The 17606-nt window shown below is 42.2% G+C and overlaps 1 protein-coding gene across 1 annotated transcript in view; it reads left to right on the forward strand.

The window, feature by feature from the left end:
* Window positions 1-17606, forward strand: part of HTRA3 (HtrA serine peptidase 3) — a 265925-nt gene that overhangs the window by 195610 nt on the left and 52709 nt on the right. The window contains exon 5 of the mRNA XM_078678531.1: window positions 6928-6960. Within this exon, the coding sequence (XP_078534657.1) occupies window positions 6928-6960 (33 nt within the window). The remainder of the gene's footprint in view (window positions 1-6927; window positions 6961-17606) is intronic.

The following is a 17606-nucleotide window of genomic DNA, read 5'->3' on the forward strand; positions in this document are numbered from 1 at the left end:
GTCCAGAGCTGGGGTGGCAACCCATGGCAGTGTAGACTCACAGATGGCAAGATGGCAGTGTCCGGGGGCTGGGTTCACCCAGAGCCTTCTGTTCCTGAAGCTTAAGTTTGGAAGCCAGCCAACTAACTCTTGGAGTCACTCTGGTGGTCCGGGGTTCAACAGATGCATATCCAGTCCTTCTTACCCAGACAAGAGGGCAGCAGGACATCAGTCCTTCAGAGCAGCAGTCCAGAAGTAAAGCTGTCATTTCTCCTGGCAGAGTACACACATGTCCAGAAGTGTACTGTTGGTGTCTAAGGCCCTATTTCTAAACCCTGTTACCCTCTTTCTGGAAGGTGTGAGATGCTTCGAGACAGTGGCTTTGAAGCGCATGGAATTTCCTGACTCTCCTGCCCTGTATTCAAGCTTGATGCAGTGACAATGTGGAGGTGCTAGGTCCTTTGTGTAATGGCAGAGCGCTCCCTATTCAGTTGGAAGTGGAGCTGTGCTCAGCTCCGCCCCTATCCTGCCGGCAGATGGCATATCCAGGCATGCCTCATCCCTCTATTGTGTAGCTGTCTGGGAGGAATCCACAAAGTCTGTCAGTTGCACCCAGTCATGTGGCTCAGACTGCAGCTACAAAAGGTCTAAGGGCAGGAAAATGCTAACTGTCTAAAAGTGGCATTTTCAGAATTGTAATAAAAAACCCAACTTTACAATTAGAGAGGGGATTTCATTACATTTTCAGAGACACCAAACATGAAGTAGTCATCTGCTCCCAAATGGAAGTTACAGCGTATTAAATGCAGCAAGGAACCTCCAATGTTATCCTATTGGAGAGATAGGCCTCACAGTAGTGAAAATGAATTTGGCATTTTTCACTACCAGGACATGTAAAACGTAGAAGTACATGTCCAACTTTTTAATTATGCTGCACCCCGTCCTAATGGCTACCTAGGGCCTACCTTAGGGGTGATTTATTTGTAATAAAAGAGGAGTTTAGTGCTTGGGAAGGGGGTTTTAATGCTAAGTTGGTATGGCAGTTTGAAACTGCATTCAGACTGCAGTAGCAGGCCGGGGACATGTGTTAAGGTGATACTTAAGCTGTAGGCCCACGAGTTGCATTTCATTTACTGGCCTGGTGTATATAGTATACCACTCTACAAGGGACTTATAAGTAAATTAAATATGCCAATTGGGTATAAGTCAATTTAACCATGTTTTAGGGGAGTGACCAGAAGCATTTTAGCACTGGTTAGCAGAGTCCTGAGGTAAACAAAAATAAGTTCAGCAAAATGGAGGGGGAGAGGTAAAATGTTTGGGGAGAGACCACCCTAAGGCTGACAGGTCTCACATTAACGTATTTTGGTTATTTTATGCTTTTTTATTCCTCAGATTATTGTTATTTGGCTAGTTGCTGCACATAAACCACATATATTTTTATCAATGTAAATAGTGTTTGTTCAAGGTTTCAAAGGGTAAGCTAACACTCCATAATTGATACCCCAATAATATTTGTTTGAGCTGGAGTAGGGCATGGAGAGCGCAAGAAAAACAAGTTTGCCAACGTGATGGGAGCAGGGTCTACAAAGTCTGATCACAGATTTGGAGGTCTACAGAAGGCTGTATTAGCAGGCAAAAGATGACTTCTGAAAACAAGTTCAGGGGTTTGTCTGGACTACATTAAGCTAGTTAAGTTATGCTATCCATTGTGATGTATTAATGGAAGCCTATTTGCTCTATTACTTAGTTAATGCTTGAGGAAAGCTTTAAGGGACTTCCTCCAATCGACCCCTTCAATATTAATTTTCAGCAAGCTAGCCAGATAAACAAACCCACCTTCGATAGGAATAGGAGCATGGTCTCTCCTTTTGGAATGGTGTACAGCAAAAGGGTAGTTTTCCTGCAGTAGTGAGACCGAGATGTAATGCCTGGAAAAGTGAAATGCACCAGAATGACAAGTGGTTCTTGCTCCTTACAGCATGTCAGCCATAGCTCAGCTCACACCAGGAAAAACTGAAGTAGAACAGAACTAGGTCTGTTTGCAGTTTACTTTGTACAGCTAGCGATGCAAAGCTATCCCTTCCCACCACTGCCGACTCTAGAGAGCTAGGTAATGGAGATATAGAATTTTACTAAAGTTTGTTGTGTGATTTACATGGCAAACATTTTCAGGGCTCAGTTCGGGCACAGGTTCTAAGAGCCGAGCCAGACCCTTAGCTCAGCCTTTAAATTTGCTGTCTCACCCACCTCTACTGGCCAAACATGCCACACATACATGGCTCTGACAGTCTCGCCTCACATTGACAGTACTCCAGGGTGTACTACCTTCTACCTGGGAAGGTTGTTCTACCACTGTCCTATTTCTGCTCATTGGTCCCTGGGCTGAATCTATCAGGCTGCAACAATAACACTCCCTGGACCTCATTCTGGTTTGGATGTGAGATAACCTTCCTCCCGGGAGAGCTCCTTTGTACCAGGACAGAACTGCCCACATGTGCTGCACGTGGGCCGCTGATGGGGGCTTTCTTCGTTTCCCCGACTTCCTGTGGCTGTAGTGCCAAGAAGCGAGAGACACACAATGATAGGACCCAGATCCCATCTGTGAAAGAAGGGGGGGCTGTGACACAAACAACAGCTGAGATATCAAAGTGGAGGAGGCTCAGATGGAGTCCTTGAAGCTCTCCTTTCACGTGTAAGCAAACTGCATCAGCCACTTGCTCCAAGACCCATGCTTTAACCCACCCAGCTGCAATTACCAAAGCCTGAGTGTAGCGCAAAACTAGGGGAGCTGTGGTTCAGCGCGTCATCTTCACAGCTGACAGTCCTCCATTATGCGTAGCGGCATTTGTCGAACAATAACCTGTACCGTCGGGTCAAATTACAAACTGCCAGAACATCTTGCAAGATGAAATTAATCCGCCCGAATCCAAAGTTTCTACAGCAAAATGAACCAGGCCAACACTACATAATTCTGATTAAAGGCAGTACGCCAGCAAAAGACAATAGAATTATCAGTGCAGCCATGGGCGGCCAAACACTGCGGGAATTATCCATAATGGCAGCTGATCCCACGGTGCGAGGAGGTGAGCTTACAAGCGAATGACCAGGCTAGCAGTGCAAGTCGGAGTACTACACTTCACTAACCATACATTGGTCCCTGCTCTGGTGGGATGAACAGAAAGACAAAAAGGAGGGCAAAGAGAAGAATTGATCACTGGCAAGCATATATTTTTAAAGGACACCAAAACAAACAAGTGAAAAGCAACTAAGCCCACAAAGAAGTATATACGAAAGTATATACAAGACATTTCAAATGCTCGACCCACCAAAAATATAGGGTGCTTTCGGGACCAAAAGCTATCTTTCTGCTAAATTTGGTGTAATTCCGTTGAGCAGTTCGGGCGGAAGTTGTGTCTAAAATCTCTATGGGAATTAACATGGGAACCAAACTTCTTTTGAATCCCCCTTTTTCTCATCCCCCACCTGATGGTTCACACCAAACCCTACCATGCACAATAAGACCCAACTAGACACTTGTTTTTGGAAAATGTTGTGAAGATTCGTCAAACGGCACCAAAGATATAGGCAAGTCAAAAAATGCTTTTCCTATGGAAAGTAGGTCCTAACTATAACTTCCTACTGGCGATGGCCAGTAGGTAATATATATATAGCTATATGGATATATGAATATATATATATATACATATATACATATATATATATATATATATATATATATATATATATATATATATATATATATATATATATATATATATATATATATATATATATTCCAACAAAGCAGGTTAGCCCCAAAAAACGAAGTGAAGCCACATAAAGTCAATAGGCACTCGTATTTTAATCCATTTCATTGCCAGCAGACAACTCACAAATGCAGTCTTCATATTGTTATAATCTGCCTGACGCGTTTCAGGAATCTCATCCTTTCTTCAGAGACAATGTTCAGAAAGGATTTGGGAGCAGTTTTTATTGCACACTTTAGTGGGCATGTCCCTTCGCAATTATATATATATATATATTACACATCTGTAAAAGGTTTTTTTATACTTACCTGCAAAATACTTACATTTTCGTGGAAAAGACTTATGTGGTAAAGGCATACTCATTGTAAACGTTTGTGTGGTAGAAGCATGCATGGTAAAGACACATGCATAGTGAAGCCTGTGTTCTTAGGCATGTCTGGTTGTAAGGGCTGTTTCCACTACAGGCAATATGAAAGCTTTCTTTGGAGCATAGAAATTTCACTTCTATGAGTGCCAGCCAGTGCTAATTTCTATGCCAGTGCAGGCTCAATTTATCAAGCATTGGCAAAGCCAATAGCAGCAAAAAGGAAGCATTGCCAAAGCTAGACTGACCCATCAGAACTTCTTATTACCCATAACTACTCACACCTGAATCCTAAAATCCCTTTCTACATCTAAACTCCACCCATCCCAGAATCCTCAAAACCCCTCACAACCCTAAATTCCACCCCATTCTGAACCCTAAATGAAAGCAAACAATCTATGGATTTAACGCCGATCTGTAACTGGGGGTGAAGGTTTGATTTGTTCTGCATTTCATCATTCATCTGTTCTTTTTGCATTTGTCGTCTTAAGTGGTAAGAGTATGCCCAAGCATGGATTTCATGCTTGCTATGTCACTGGATTCAAGCTTGCCTGGCTGATGAAGGGTGATACCCCAAAACCGGTCCAAGGATGCTTGTTCCTGGTCTAGGGAGGACCTGGTCTGGCAGTTAGGGCTGGAATGTTTCTATGGGGAGCAGGGCCACGACTGATTTCCATACAGTTGGGTCCAAACTGGAGTGTGGTGGAGAGCAAAGAAACAATGGATTCAACCCAGATCTGTGACTGGAGGTGAATGTTTGATTTGTTCAGCATTCTGTCCATCATCTGTTCTTTTTGCATTTGTCGCCCTAATTGGGATGGGTATGGCCAGATGTGGGTACCATGCTCTCTATGCCACCGGATTCAACCTAGCCTGGCTGATGAAGGGTGATACACCGAAATCAGTCCCAGGATGCTTGTTTCTGGTCTAGATGGACCTGGCTTAGCAGTTCGGGTTGGACTGTTTCCACAGGGAGCAGGGTAAGACTGATTTGCATATGGCTGGGTCCAAACTGGTATGGTGTGGCAAGCCAAACAAAGATGAATTCAACCCAGATCTGTGACTGGAGGTGAATGTTTGATTTATTCAGCATTTCGTCCATCATCCTTTGTTTTTGCATTTGCGGCCCTAAAAATTCTTCTGCACCCCAGTCGCTACTCATAATGGAACCTTAAAAACTGTTACTAGCCCTAAACTCTGCCCATCCCTGTAACCTAAAAACACCTCACACACCCAAACACCACTCATCCTTGAAGCCTAAAAAATCCCCACCATCTCTACACTTCACCCATCTCTGAACCCTAAAAATCCCTTTCTATGCCAGAACTCCAATAATTCCTGCCCACTAAAAACCTAAAAACCACTCATCACCCTAAACATTACCCATCCCTGCCCCCAAACATCCCACAGTAGTCCTAAACTCCAGCCAAGTTTAATATAAATTTGGAATTATCTTACATTTATTTTTCTTTTAAAATGTTTCCTTTAATTTTCTATTTTTTGTAGTTACTTGAAATTGTCTTTCTTTAAAATTGGTTTTCCATGATTTGGTTTTCTCCAAGGGGGTTTTTCAATTTTCGTCGCTGCTGGCCAGATATCAGAATATCGTAGATGTTAATTTTTCACACAAAAATATCCTAGCCAAAATATCAGCTGACAAAATATGACCAAGGTGATCCATTCTTCACCCATCCTCAATGTACCTTGAAGATATGTACATAGTGTCTGGGTACATACTTTTGGAATTAAGGATAGTAATCCCATATTTACCCACATAGACTAACCTTAATGATACTTAGGTAGTCGAAATTTTGGCTATGACATTTTGCACAGGACTGTATTAAAATCACAATATTTTGGTACCAGACAATTGCTGCTTGTGTCAGCAGTGGGCATTCAGCTAATTGAGTCATCCTTTTTAGAACACATACTTTAATACTTACACTGCACTCCTCAGGATGGCCTATTCCTGCAGTAGATGGCTTCCAATGCAAGTCAAGCAGTGCTATTGAAGGTTATCTTTGATTCAAGGCACCTTACAATATGGGGGCATATTATCAACAACTAGCGATATTTATCGCTAAATAAGCTAAGCGAAATTTTTTTTATCGCCGCGCATCTCCGGATTTTATCGCAGAGATAACGTGCTATTAGCAACGTTTATCTCCAAAGCGATAAAATATCCGGCGATAGCGAAGAAATGCGTGAATATCGCTGGAAATCCAGCGATATTCAGGCATTATCGCTAATAGGGACTTAGCTTGAATATCCACCTCCCATTGGATATACAGGCTAAGAACTGGTCTGAGCAGGTGTTAGTTTTCAGCGATATTCGTGCTTAGCGCAATTTTTTTTGTCGCTATGCCTGCGTTGATAATAGGCGATTGCGATGTTAGCGACTGCTTTCAGTCGCTAACAGATTGGACACGCCCACTTTGCATGTCATTAGCGATAAAAATCACTGACATGCAAAGCGGGTCCCAAACCGCTCGCTATCACCTAAAAGCTGTAGCTATCTGATGTTAGCGCCGCTTGCTAATAGGGCGATGAAATTATCGCCGCTTTGCGGCCAAAAACGGCCACAAAAGCGGCGATAATTTTATATCGCCGGCCTTGGTAATATGGCCCATAGTTATTTAATCATAAATCGACAATCCAGGTTAGATGTGTCAGATACCAACGGCATAGAACATATTACACCATAACATGTTATTCCTTACTTTCAAATTTGTAATTCCATTTAAGTTAATTGCATGAAGGTACAGCCTCGGAAATAATTAACCTATTACTTTTTCCATTTGGTCTTTTTTGCAGTATGGAAATTCGGGTGGTCCCTTGGTTAATTTGGTAAGTGCAATGTGTTTTCTTTTCTATCTTGATTTTATATAAAACGTTTATATTATTTTCAGATAATCGAGAATCTGAGATGTGAAGTACTATTCAGAGTAATTCTTATTCACAGTGTTTGAGGAAATGCGAATCAACAAATAGCTTTTAGAAATAGGAATTTTAATTATACTTGTTCCTTTTTTGATCTTTTCACCATTGCAACGAAAATATACATAAGTTACTGACAATTTTCGCCATGTGCAAAAAGTTACCACGTTACATTAATTCACTGGTAGAGAGGAATGGCATGTTTCAAAAACCACTTAACCATTACCTCTGTTGTTGCAAACTAGCCCTCTTCAACTCAACAACATGGTTGGTGCCAGGAGCCTACAGTCTTTAGTGTACCTTAATCAATGATATTTAAAAAAAGACAATAAGGCCAGGTTACCACATTTACAAATAATGCTGTTAGGGGAAAGGGCACATTTTGGTCATGCTTGAATTCACAAAAATAATTTGCTGCTACCCGTGGGCTACCCGTGTGCCAAGTACAGAATCGAGTGCATGCTGCCCTCTCCTTCCCGAGGGTTGATGCAGGTGAAGGTGCAGTGTGGACCAGGAACATTGCAGGTCTTGTACTTCAAAACCGATGTAATACAAGAACTGTGGAATACTGACTACTGGTGGAGTTGTAAATATAATGATTGATATCTATGGGCTCTTTAACGCTTGAACATGCCAATGCGGATCCAAAGCGTGACGCAAGTGTGAGGTTCGGAGTCTTCTGCCACGAAAATAGCTCATGGAAGGCAGTGCAGAAGTGTGCAGCAGGCAGTAGCGGCTGGCTTGTACCGAGGGTGGTGAGCAGGGCCACAAAAAATTACAAATAAAATAGACTTACCTTGTATCTTACAACGCGATGTCCTCCTCCCTCTGGTGTCTTCTCTCCTCACAGAAGCTCCTGATGCAGGAAACTACACTATACAATCCTGGTGCTGCTTTCACAGCATGAAAGCAGCGCCAGGATAGGATAGTGCGGCCTCTCTTAGCGTTCCTAAGAGCACTGGAGGCCTGCGCGTTCTCTAAACCAACTAGGTTAGAGAACTTTAAAATGCGCATGTCTGGCTGGCCAGCCCAAGACAGCTGGACAAAGAGACATGCGTATCTTGTGGGGCGCTGCGTCCCACTCAAATGGAGTAGCCGGCCCTGGCAGCAGGCAGAAACCCCCTGTGTCATGCATGTATGCCTGGACTGCAAATCCAAGCACAGCCTCTGCTCCTGCTGACGTCCCTCATCATGCCCTCAGGTCCAGATCATAAATTGAGTCTTGTGAGCATTCAAAAGATAGTTAATCTGGCCACTCGCTGAGCCAATTAGATCACTCAGCTTTGGACTCTTCTGTGACACTGATGATCTGGATGATGGTCACAAGCCTCAGGCTCGCGTTAGCGGAGTTCCCACCTCCTTCTAACCCATTTACTCCACCACACTAAACACGGATAACTGGCTCTATTACCTTGTGATGTGAGAATCTGTAGACTATTGGTGTAGACTGCCCCTCACCCCTGTTCCTGTGGTCTGCCAGCTTGGCATGTTCTTGGATACGTAATTCATTTTGTAGACAGGTTAGTATAAAACTGTCACAAGTGTCATGTGTCTAAAGTCTTACAGGAAAATCACTTCCTTGCTGCCAGTCAAGTGCCATAAAACAGACTCATGCTGTTAATATATTTACAGTAGAAATGGAGTTCATTTGATAGAAACCACAAAAACCACAGAGTACACAATAAAACGGTAATGCAACAAAATAAAGTGATAAACCAGCACCGTTGGATATAAAGTCTATGAGCTTAATTTAGGCCCTGACTATGAGGTATGGTGAATTCCTTTAGGGGTGAGCGTAACTTGCGTAATTTACTGTAGCAAGAATACACAACATTATGGCAAAATTATGTGAGATGATGCAAAATATGCAAGGAGTGTGACCCAGCAATTACCTCTATGTTCTTAGTGCAAAATGCACCCTTGTGTCTAAAATAAACCCGAGGATGCGTTAAAAAAGAAAGTAAATAGTCGCAGCAGGCAGTTGTTCCTGTGCTCCTGCAGTAGGAGTTTTGTGTCAACTAGAAATTGTGTGCCAATTACATGATCAGGTGTGATCGTATAATTTTCAGTAATTTTATAGCAAAAAAAGAAGGCGAAATTACCGAAATTACTCCACTTACTCCAGCGTAATTAATATTTCACTGAACCTTCATTCCAATCCTTATGTGAACACACATTTGCACTGGCAACAGAATTCCCAGTTGTGCAATAACTATCACATCCCCGCAGTTTTCCCAGCCAGATTTCGTGCATTGTCCTTTTTGTGCTGCCCTCTTATTTTGAGAACTAACTTCCTCTTCAAGATTAGTTTCAGAACATCTTTCTTTCTCCCCCAAAAATAAACTTTGATTGTTCTGTCTGTTGGACTCTACCCATTACTAGGCTGCAGTTCTTATCTCTGCTAAACTCCATGAAGCTTTTATGTTTATCAGCACTCAACAAATAGTTTTGAAACAATATAGCACAATATTTCTGTTCATTCACATTCTGCTGCACTGTATAGCTGATGTTAGTCATAAAGTAACTATCTGGTAATCTGGCTATCCATGTTTGTTTAGAAGATTTTAATCTTGAGAACTCAACTCAGTGCCTTATTTGTAAACAAAATAAGTGCTGGGCCCCTGTCAAGAGCCCATTGCAGCTTGCACCACCCATTGCCACTGCCAGCGCTGTCAATGACAGTACCTACACAACTACTGACCACCACACTGCTACAAGTGTGCCAATTTAGACTCTTGAGGCCCAAGTTAGCTTCAGAGGCAAGTATAAGTTGTTTTTAATGGATATTGAATTAGTAAACAAATGTTGTTCTGCTCATCTCTAAATTACACAAACAGCGCCACCAAGTGGTAGCTATCTTAAGTGCCAGTATTGACAACTAAGTGCTGGTGCCGAGCACCAGAAACCATCAGCTCAAATTAAGCATCAGTTCTACTGAAGACAACGGAATGGCTCAGGGTCAATCATGGCTCATTTAGGCTTTCTGCTGCAACATTCCTACTTTTGTCTTTTTAAATCTTTTTTAATTTAGAAAATCCGACCCTCAGTTGGTTGAATGTTCTAAGAGCCTTGTAACCCTTCTTCCTCAGTCTATACCAGCTGTTAAAGGGCCTCTCGTCTCCCATATTAAAGGATTGTATACAACTCTAGTTGTGGGCCTTTAACAACCGGTACGAGCATCGGTTGGAAGGCTATACTATGTGCAAAATGGCAACTAACACTAGACCAGAGGAAATATACTGGAAATACAAATTATGCCAGCAGATATCGTTAACCTCAATATAAATCAGGATGTATAAATGTGCTAATGGAGAAAAATGATTCAAATACATTTTTGGCTACTCAGCACTGTAATAATGTGTGTTATTGTGACAGAACTTGCATTGACCGATTAAACTCTCATTAGAACATGCAACACCAAAGGAACATGAGATACATTCTAAATTGATAAGTTCACTAAACTGTAACAATAAAATGGATGCACCCCGCAGACTGTTCAGATGAATCACTATCACACACACATGTCTGATCTGTTTTTAATCAACTCAAGTGCATTGAATCTGGGCCAGCAACCAAAGACAGCTTTAAAAATGACCGATTTACTGGAACTCTGAGTCAATAAAGAACGTGGTAATCTCTTCATGTTATCTGCCAAAATCATCGGTAAAGGAGAGGGAATGGAATGCTGTTTTGTGAAGATTGCTTGAAATTTTAATGTGATAATGAAATCCTTGTGCGACAGAGTGTTAGGCAGAAAGAATATGTTGTCAATTAGTTATATGGTGATCTATTAAGTTACAGTACATGCAGAATGCTGTCCACTATGAAGCCCAACAGGATATCTGATTGCAGTTTAAAGTTACCAATGAATTGAGCCAAAATATACGGACACCCTGTATAAATGTCATTGTAATAACAGGAAGAATATCTCACTAGGAAGCAGTGGTAAGATGAATCCCAGTGCCAGGAAAAACACCTACATTGGGTCAAGGATCAGTCTCAACCTCCCACACTGCACTCATATCAACTACACCTGACGTAGCTCCACTGGCTCCCCTTATACAAATAAGCACAATTTAAACTCCCAACCCACACTTTGAAGGCACTGCATAACACTGGCCCAGTATACCTCAACCATCGCATCTGCTTTCACAAATCTTCCAGACACCTCTCCACGTCTGGATTCCTGCTTGTACAAATCCCATGCATACGGAAAACCAGATCGGGTGGTCGTACCGTATCCTTCATTGCTTCTAAAGCATGGAACAACCTGCCACTAACATAAGACCCCCTGCATCACTACCTACATTCTTCAAAAAGCTGAAGATGTGGTTTTTCAAGTAGTCCTACTTGGCCCGAGGTTTCTCTAGACTCTCATTTGCTCAGTGCCAGCATACCCTTCTGGGTGATAGTGCACGCCACAAGTCTTCATAAACTAACACAACATCGAAGCTGTGAAAAAAGTTCAGCAATATGTGAACATCCAAATTCCATGATATGTAGTCCCAGGAGTAGGCAAGAGACAGATTACTATCAGGGATAAAGGACACTATCTAAAGAAACTGACAAGTAATTGAACTGTATACAAACACGCAGTCACCCTGGTGAAATACAGGCAGACTAGCACTGAATAACAAGTAGTCTTGATGGTCTTATTTTATCGAACACCAGCTCAAGTAAAGAGAAGTATTTTATAACCTTTTATAGGCATACAGCAGGGTTGAGACAATGAAAAATAAGCTCATATAATCCTCCTCTAATTTCCTTCCAGCAACTGCACATGTGCGGACACAACCTCACTGAAGACAAACTTTCAGAGGAAGCTGAGTACAGGTGATCCTAGAACAAACATACAGTTTAAGAAAGAGCAAAGCTTGCAACCACATCTGCATGGATTCCACCATTACAAACCTCATACAAACCAATGGCACAGATTCAACAGACATACAAATATGTTTCAAATAACGTCGTATACTTATTTTATTTCATGGAGGAATAGCCATTAGTAGCGGTGACTCCTCTGCTTTGGCAGAGTATCATCGCCCCTGCTGAGAGCCAGCTGAGGGCAACGCAAAAAATAAAATGATTAGAAATTGGTTTTATTATCATTTTACATTTCCCTCTAGAGCCAGTCAAGTTTGGCTGGGCCATGACAAGAGCAGGGGGAGTAGTAGTGCACACTGTAAGTGCGCATGACGGTATGGCCAGCCATCTTAAACCAATCCTGGTGCTGCTCTCATGCTATTGAGAGCAGCGCCAGGATTAGGTGGGGAGCCTGTGCTGGTGTCCTAGGCACTGCTGGGAACATCATCAGGATAGAAGAGGAGCACCGAGGTGGCTGGTAGCGCTGGAACAGGTACCTTTTTTAAAATGATAATTACTTCCCTGGTCATGGTTGAGGGGGCACCAAAAAAGCCCAGGCGCTACCAGCACTAGACCATATAACAAATGACCTGATTATGGAGGAACACTCTGCATTTTCAGAGTACCGGGGGCAGTCTGAATCCATTTCTGCCAAAAACCTGACTTCACCAGAATGCCAGGCATGCCCAGTTCCAAGTATTCAAATTCTAAAAAGTTTGTCAATTCACCAGATATCATCTCATCTCATGAACAAAGCCAGAAAAAAAGGTCAGAAAGGACCTCACATAAGCATCATCAAAGGAGCTGCTGGTTTGTACTCACCAGTTTGCTCACGATATCATCATTGGTAACTTTCACGGCCGTAAAGAAAGAAAAAGATTGTGCCCAGGTTTTGTACAAGCATTCCAATAGGTCCCTTAGTTCCTGTATACAGCTGTTGTGAACTGCTTCTGAAGATACCCATCAGACACCCCGGAATATTAGATGAAACATCCTTCCAATCGCTGCATAACCCACATCCTGCACCCTTTATCATTCAACAGCTGGTCATGTATTTCTTTCTTGATGCTGTGTTGTACTTTTCAAATGGGTGAAAGTACAGAGGGATGTGGCACTAAGGAAAATTTTCAATAGTGGTGATTTCCTTATTTTTCCATCAATACAGTAAATGGGGTTGTACTTTACATTGTGCTTTTCATGGAGCTCACCACAAATATGCAATCTAGCATCAGAAGTGCATGTACCAAGTACTCTATGTGTGCAGATCCTCCGTATACATCGCTTCTCACTCAATTACCTACTGGTACCAGATTAGTTTTTTTTTATTATGATTTATGGATGCATGAGTTTTATACTGCTCTGATTTGATGGGACCCGCCTTAGTTTTATTAAATGTTCATGATTTCCTATGTTAACCTACTATCCCGGTTCCTCTGTACCAGGTTTTGACTCTTTGATATGCACCTTTTTGATTTCTTTTGCTGTTTCTCCCTCCTCTGTTCATTTACCTTTGAAAAAGTTCAATAAAAAAATTTTGAAACAAAAAAAAAAGAAGTATGCAAGTAAATACATTTTAATGTAGTCAGGCTGAATAAGTACAGCTATTCTACCAAGCCAGGAAGCACACTATTACAGATATTTGTGTACAGAACTAAGGGCTAGATGTAGGTAAATCTGTTTTACCGATTCTAAAATACCGAATATTACCGATTCGTCATTTTAGAATCGGTAAATTAGATGTAGGTAATAATTCGGTATTTTTTACCAAATCGGTAAGATTCGGTAATTACCGAATCGGTATTTACCGATTCGGTAATTGCCATTCATTCCTATGGGCCTCCAGGCCCATAGGAATGAATATCAATTACCGAATCGATAAATGGTAATGCTTGTGATTGTATATTGAATAGGAAAAAGGAATTAACAACATTTTCCATGATTACTCCTGAAAAGCACCAACTAATGCTTGCTTGTGATTGTATATTGAATAGGACAAAGGAATTAATATTTTCCAGGATTGCTCCTGGAAAGCACCTACTGGCGCTAGATACTAGATGTAAACTGGAAATGTTTTGTGAATTTCTGAAATAGTAAGTCATCATCCATTTGAGGTGGTTTTGGAAATGATCAAAGTTTTTGCATGGTATCCTCCCATATTTTTGCCTTGTTTTGCCCAACTGGTTTTTGTTGGCCGTAGGACTCTGCACACTTTACTCCGGCTAACCAGTGGTAAAGTGATTGTGTTTTCCTTTCAAACATGTAAGAATTGTCATACTCCTAATTGGCATATATATGATTTACCACACATACCCAAGGCCTGTAAATTAAATGCCTCTAGTGGGCTGCAGCACTCATAGTGACACGAATTAAAGTAGCACCGTAAAACATGTCTCTAGGTTTACCCCTGCAACCTGGGTGTCCAGTTATAAACTTCCATTTCTACCTGGCAAAACAAACCTTTTGATAGGCCTAAACATTAATTTTTAACATTTATATGTCACCCCTATGATAGGCCCTAAATGCTCATAGGGCAGGAAGCATCATATTTAAAATGTAGGGCATGTATATTTAAGGTTTTACAAGTCCTGGCAGTGAAAAACCTCCAAAGTCTCTTTTTTCATTGTAGCAATGCTCTCTCGTGGGTAAACACTGGGTTACACTATAGCAATTTATAGTGCTTGATTTCTGTTTGAGAGCAGTCAGAAAAAAGATTCAAGGACTCATTTTAATAGCTATTTAAAATCTAACTTAACGGTCTAGTCAGATTTGATATAACTGTTTTGGAAACAGCACTTTTAGAAAGTTGTCATTTCCTGCCTAAAGCCAGAAGGGCCTTTCAGCAAGTGTCCTGTGTCACCTGTGTGCTCATGGCTCCCCTGTGGTGAGTGTGGATTGCTCCCAGACAGTGAACAAAGGGCTCGGTTGTGGGGAGGCATTTATTTTCCTTGAGAAGGATGGCTTACGGTTTGCTCTTGTTTGATAAATTAGTTTGGAATTTTTCCTGCGTTTTGATTTCACTTTATTACTGTTTGAGTACTGCATAAATACTTTACATGTTGCCTCTAAGTTAAGCCTGACTGCCTTGTGCCACGCTACCAGCCAGTTAGGCACAGGTTTATTTAGTGACTTCAGTGTTTCTCCATGATAAGGATTATGATTAGTATTTGAGGTGGGTTCTACACCCCCTCAACTAATAATCCAGTTTCTTAGAGGTAGTAAATGTGCAGACCCCCATTTCCCAATTGATATAACACTTCAAATCACTTGGCAAGGCCACGTAGAACTTAAGTTAAAGTGGGATTCCTGGCACTCTTTCGAAGTGTGTACTTAAAAGGGCCCTTGTCCTAGGAGCGGAGCTGGACTGTAAACCAAAAGTATCCCCGGTAAAACTGTTCAAAGAAGCCCCACCCACACTACAGGACGTCACAGTTAGAGCGGGGGCATGGTTGGTTGGTAATAGCCCATCCTTCTTTAATAGCAGCCTCCTTAATTTACAGCACGCTGGGAAAGTGCCAGAGTGGCAGGTGGCAGAATGGCCAGTCCTGGGAGCTGTGCATGCTGATTTCTACCATTGCCACTCACAGTATCCTAACCTCTGTCACCCTTTTGGTAAATGTAAATGTTCAGTTATAGTGCCAGAATTTTGCACTTAGCACTATACATTTAAGCAGGTAAATGAGCTATGAAATGTAGTGGTGTTCCCAGGATCGCACAATTTATTCAATAGAACAAAGACAGTATCCGAACACTGCTAAACTGGTTCTATAGTAATACTCTGTTTCTTTGTATACCACAGAATACCTCAATTATTGCCATTCAAGCAGTGTAAATAACAGTTGTTACTATTACCAAGTGGTATGATACAAGATACTATACAAATGCTGGCAAAATAACATTTCATTCAATGTAATGCTTCTGGGGCATACATCTTCGAAAGCTGAAAGGCTGAGATGGCCCAGTCGGGATTTGAATCTGCAGTAATCACACCAGATGTCAGTTGCATATGCTGGAGAGTCATTAAGTGATAGGAAGATATTGACCACCAGTTTTTAATATGATTTATCCATCAGACACATAAAGTAGACTCTGAGAGCCCTTTTCTAAAAAAATTTGTTGTGATTATCGCTGTATCAGTCACAAATAAAGCATAAAAAGGATGAGTACAGCAGAAAAATTATTTTTTTACTCAAAGATGACTGTTAGCAAGACCAGTTACAACCAAATGACTAGGCCCAGAGTTTGTCTGGGGAGTTTGATTGTCATTTATATTTAGTGCTTTACACTGTTGTATGACAGAAGCACGCATGGCTAAACCACACGGGCCTCTACTACGCGGCCCCAATAACGAATACATCTTAACCACGCATTCCTTTACCACGCATGTTTTTACCAAACATGCCTTTACCTCGCAATTTAGTTGTAAAGGCATCATATGTAAAGCGATATCAATGGTAAAGATCACTCCCCAGCCCGTCCCACCCTGAACCCTCAATCCTGGTCCACCTACTAAAAACTACCCCGACTGCCAGACCCATCCTTGAGCCCTAAAACTGCCCCAGCCCTGAAAAATATCCCTTCCCCCTACCCTGAGCCCTAAAACCCAGCCCCCTGAGCCTTAAAAACAACCCAAACCCCCTGACCCTAAAAACAACCAGCCCGACCTCTTGAAACAACCCCCACTCCTCTGAGCTCCAAAAACAACCCAACCCTCTGTGCCCTAAAACCTTGACCTCCACTGAGCCCTAAAAACAATCCTGACCCCCCGAGCCCTAAAAACAACCCCATCCCCCAAGCCCTAAGACCAACCCAGCTTCCCCAAGCCCTAAAAACAACCCCAACCCCCTGAAGGTCCTAAAAACAACCCCAACCCTTGTGCCCTAAAACAACCCTAACCCCCTCACCTGAGCCCTAAAAACTACCACATTCCTAAAAACTACTGCCCCAAACTCCTGCTCCCACTGCCTTGTCGACCCCCTGGTTTAGTAGCAGAAGTTTGGGAGGGCAAGACTTTCCCAGGGTGGTGCCTGGCTTAATTTGATGGAAAAATCCAAAATGTTTCACACTGACTAACATGTGAAATTTTCAGAAGCCGGTGCATAGTTTTAATTATATGCACAGCATTATGAGTTGAAATAATTGAGGGATTGACCAGTGCGATCAGCGGCCGCTCACGCACCATGTCAATTTTGCGGCGGGATTGTTGCTATGCAGCAAGGATATAAAGGTTACATACCACTACCAGGTCTCCGCCGGTGTGTCAGCCAGCCAACTAGCCCATTGGGGGGACAGTACAATTTTACACTTACCCTTGGCAATTACAACGCAAAGAGAGGGCTGCGAAGGCAATGCCTCGACCCCTGATGGACTAAGTTTAATTTTAGATGTGTGGGAGTGGGGCCCGCAAACTCGTCCCGCCTTGCCACGTCTGGTTGAGGCAGCGAAAAAGTGCCCCCTGCAAACAAGGGCAGGTTACAGGTTGCAATTAAGTCATTCACCCGCGCTTTAGCCAGGGCAGAAGGCGGGGGGTGGTAGTTGTAGGCTAACAGGTGTGCTGGTGTGCAAAAAGTTTGGTACACACTGAGTTACAGCCATATGGCGACAGGGTATTTTAGACCATTTGGCATTCCCAATATTCGGGAAACAGAAGTTAGTTGCACATAAGGTTTTCCTCTGGTTCCCTCACACTTGTCTGC

The sequence above is a fragment of the Lissotriton helveticus genome, chromosome 2_2 (assembly GCF_964261635.1).
Source record: "Lissotriton helveticus chromosome 2_2, aLisHel1.1, whole genome shotgun sequence".
NCBI lineage: Eukaryota > Metazoa > Chordata > Amphibia > Caudata > Salamandridae > Lissotriton > Lissotriton helveticus.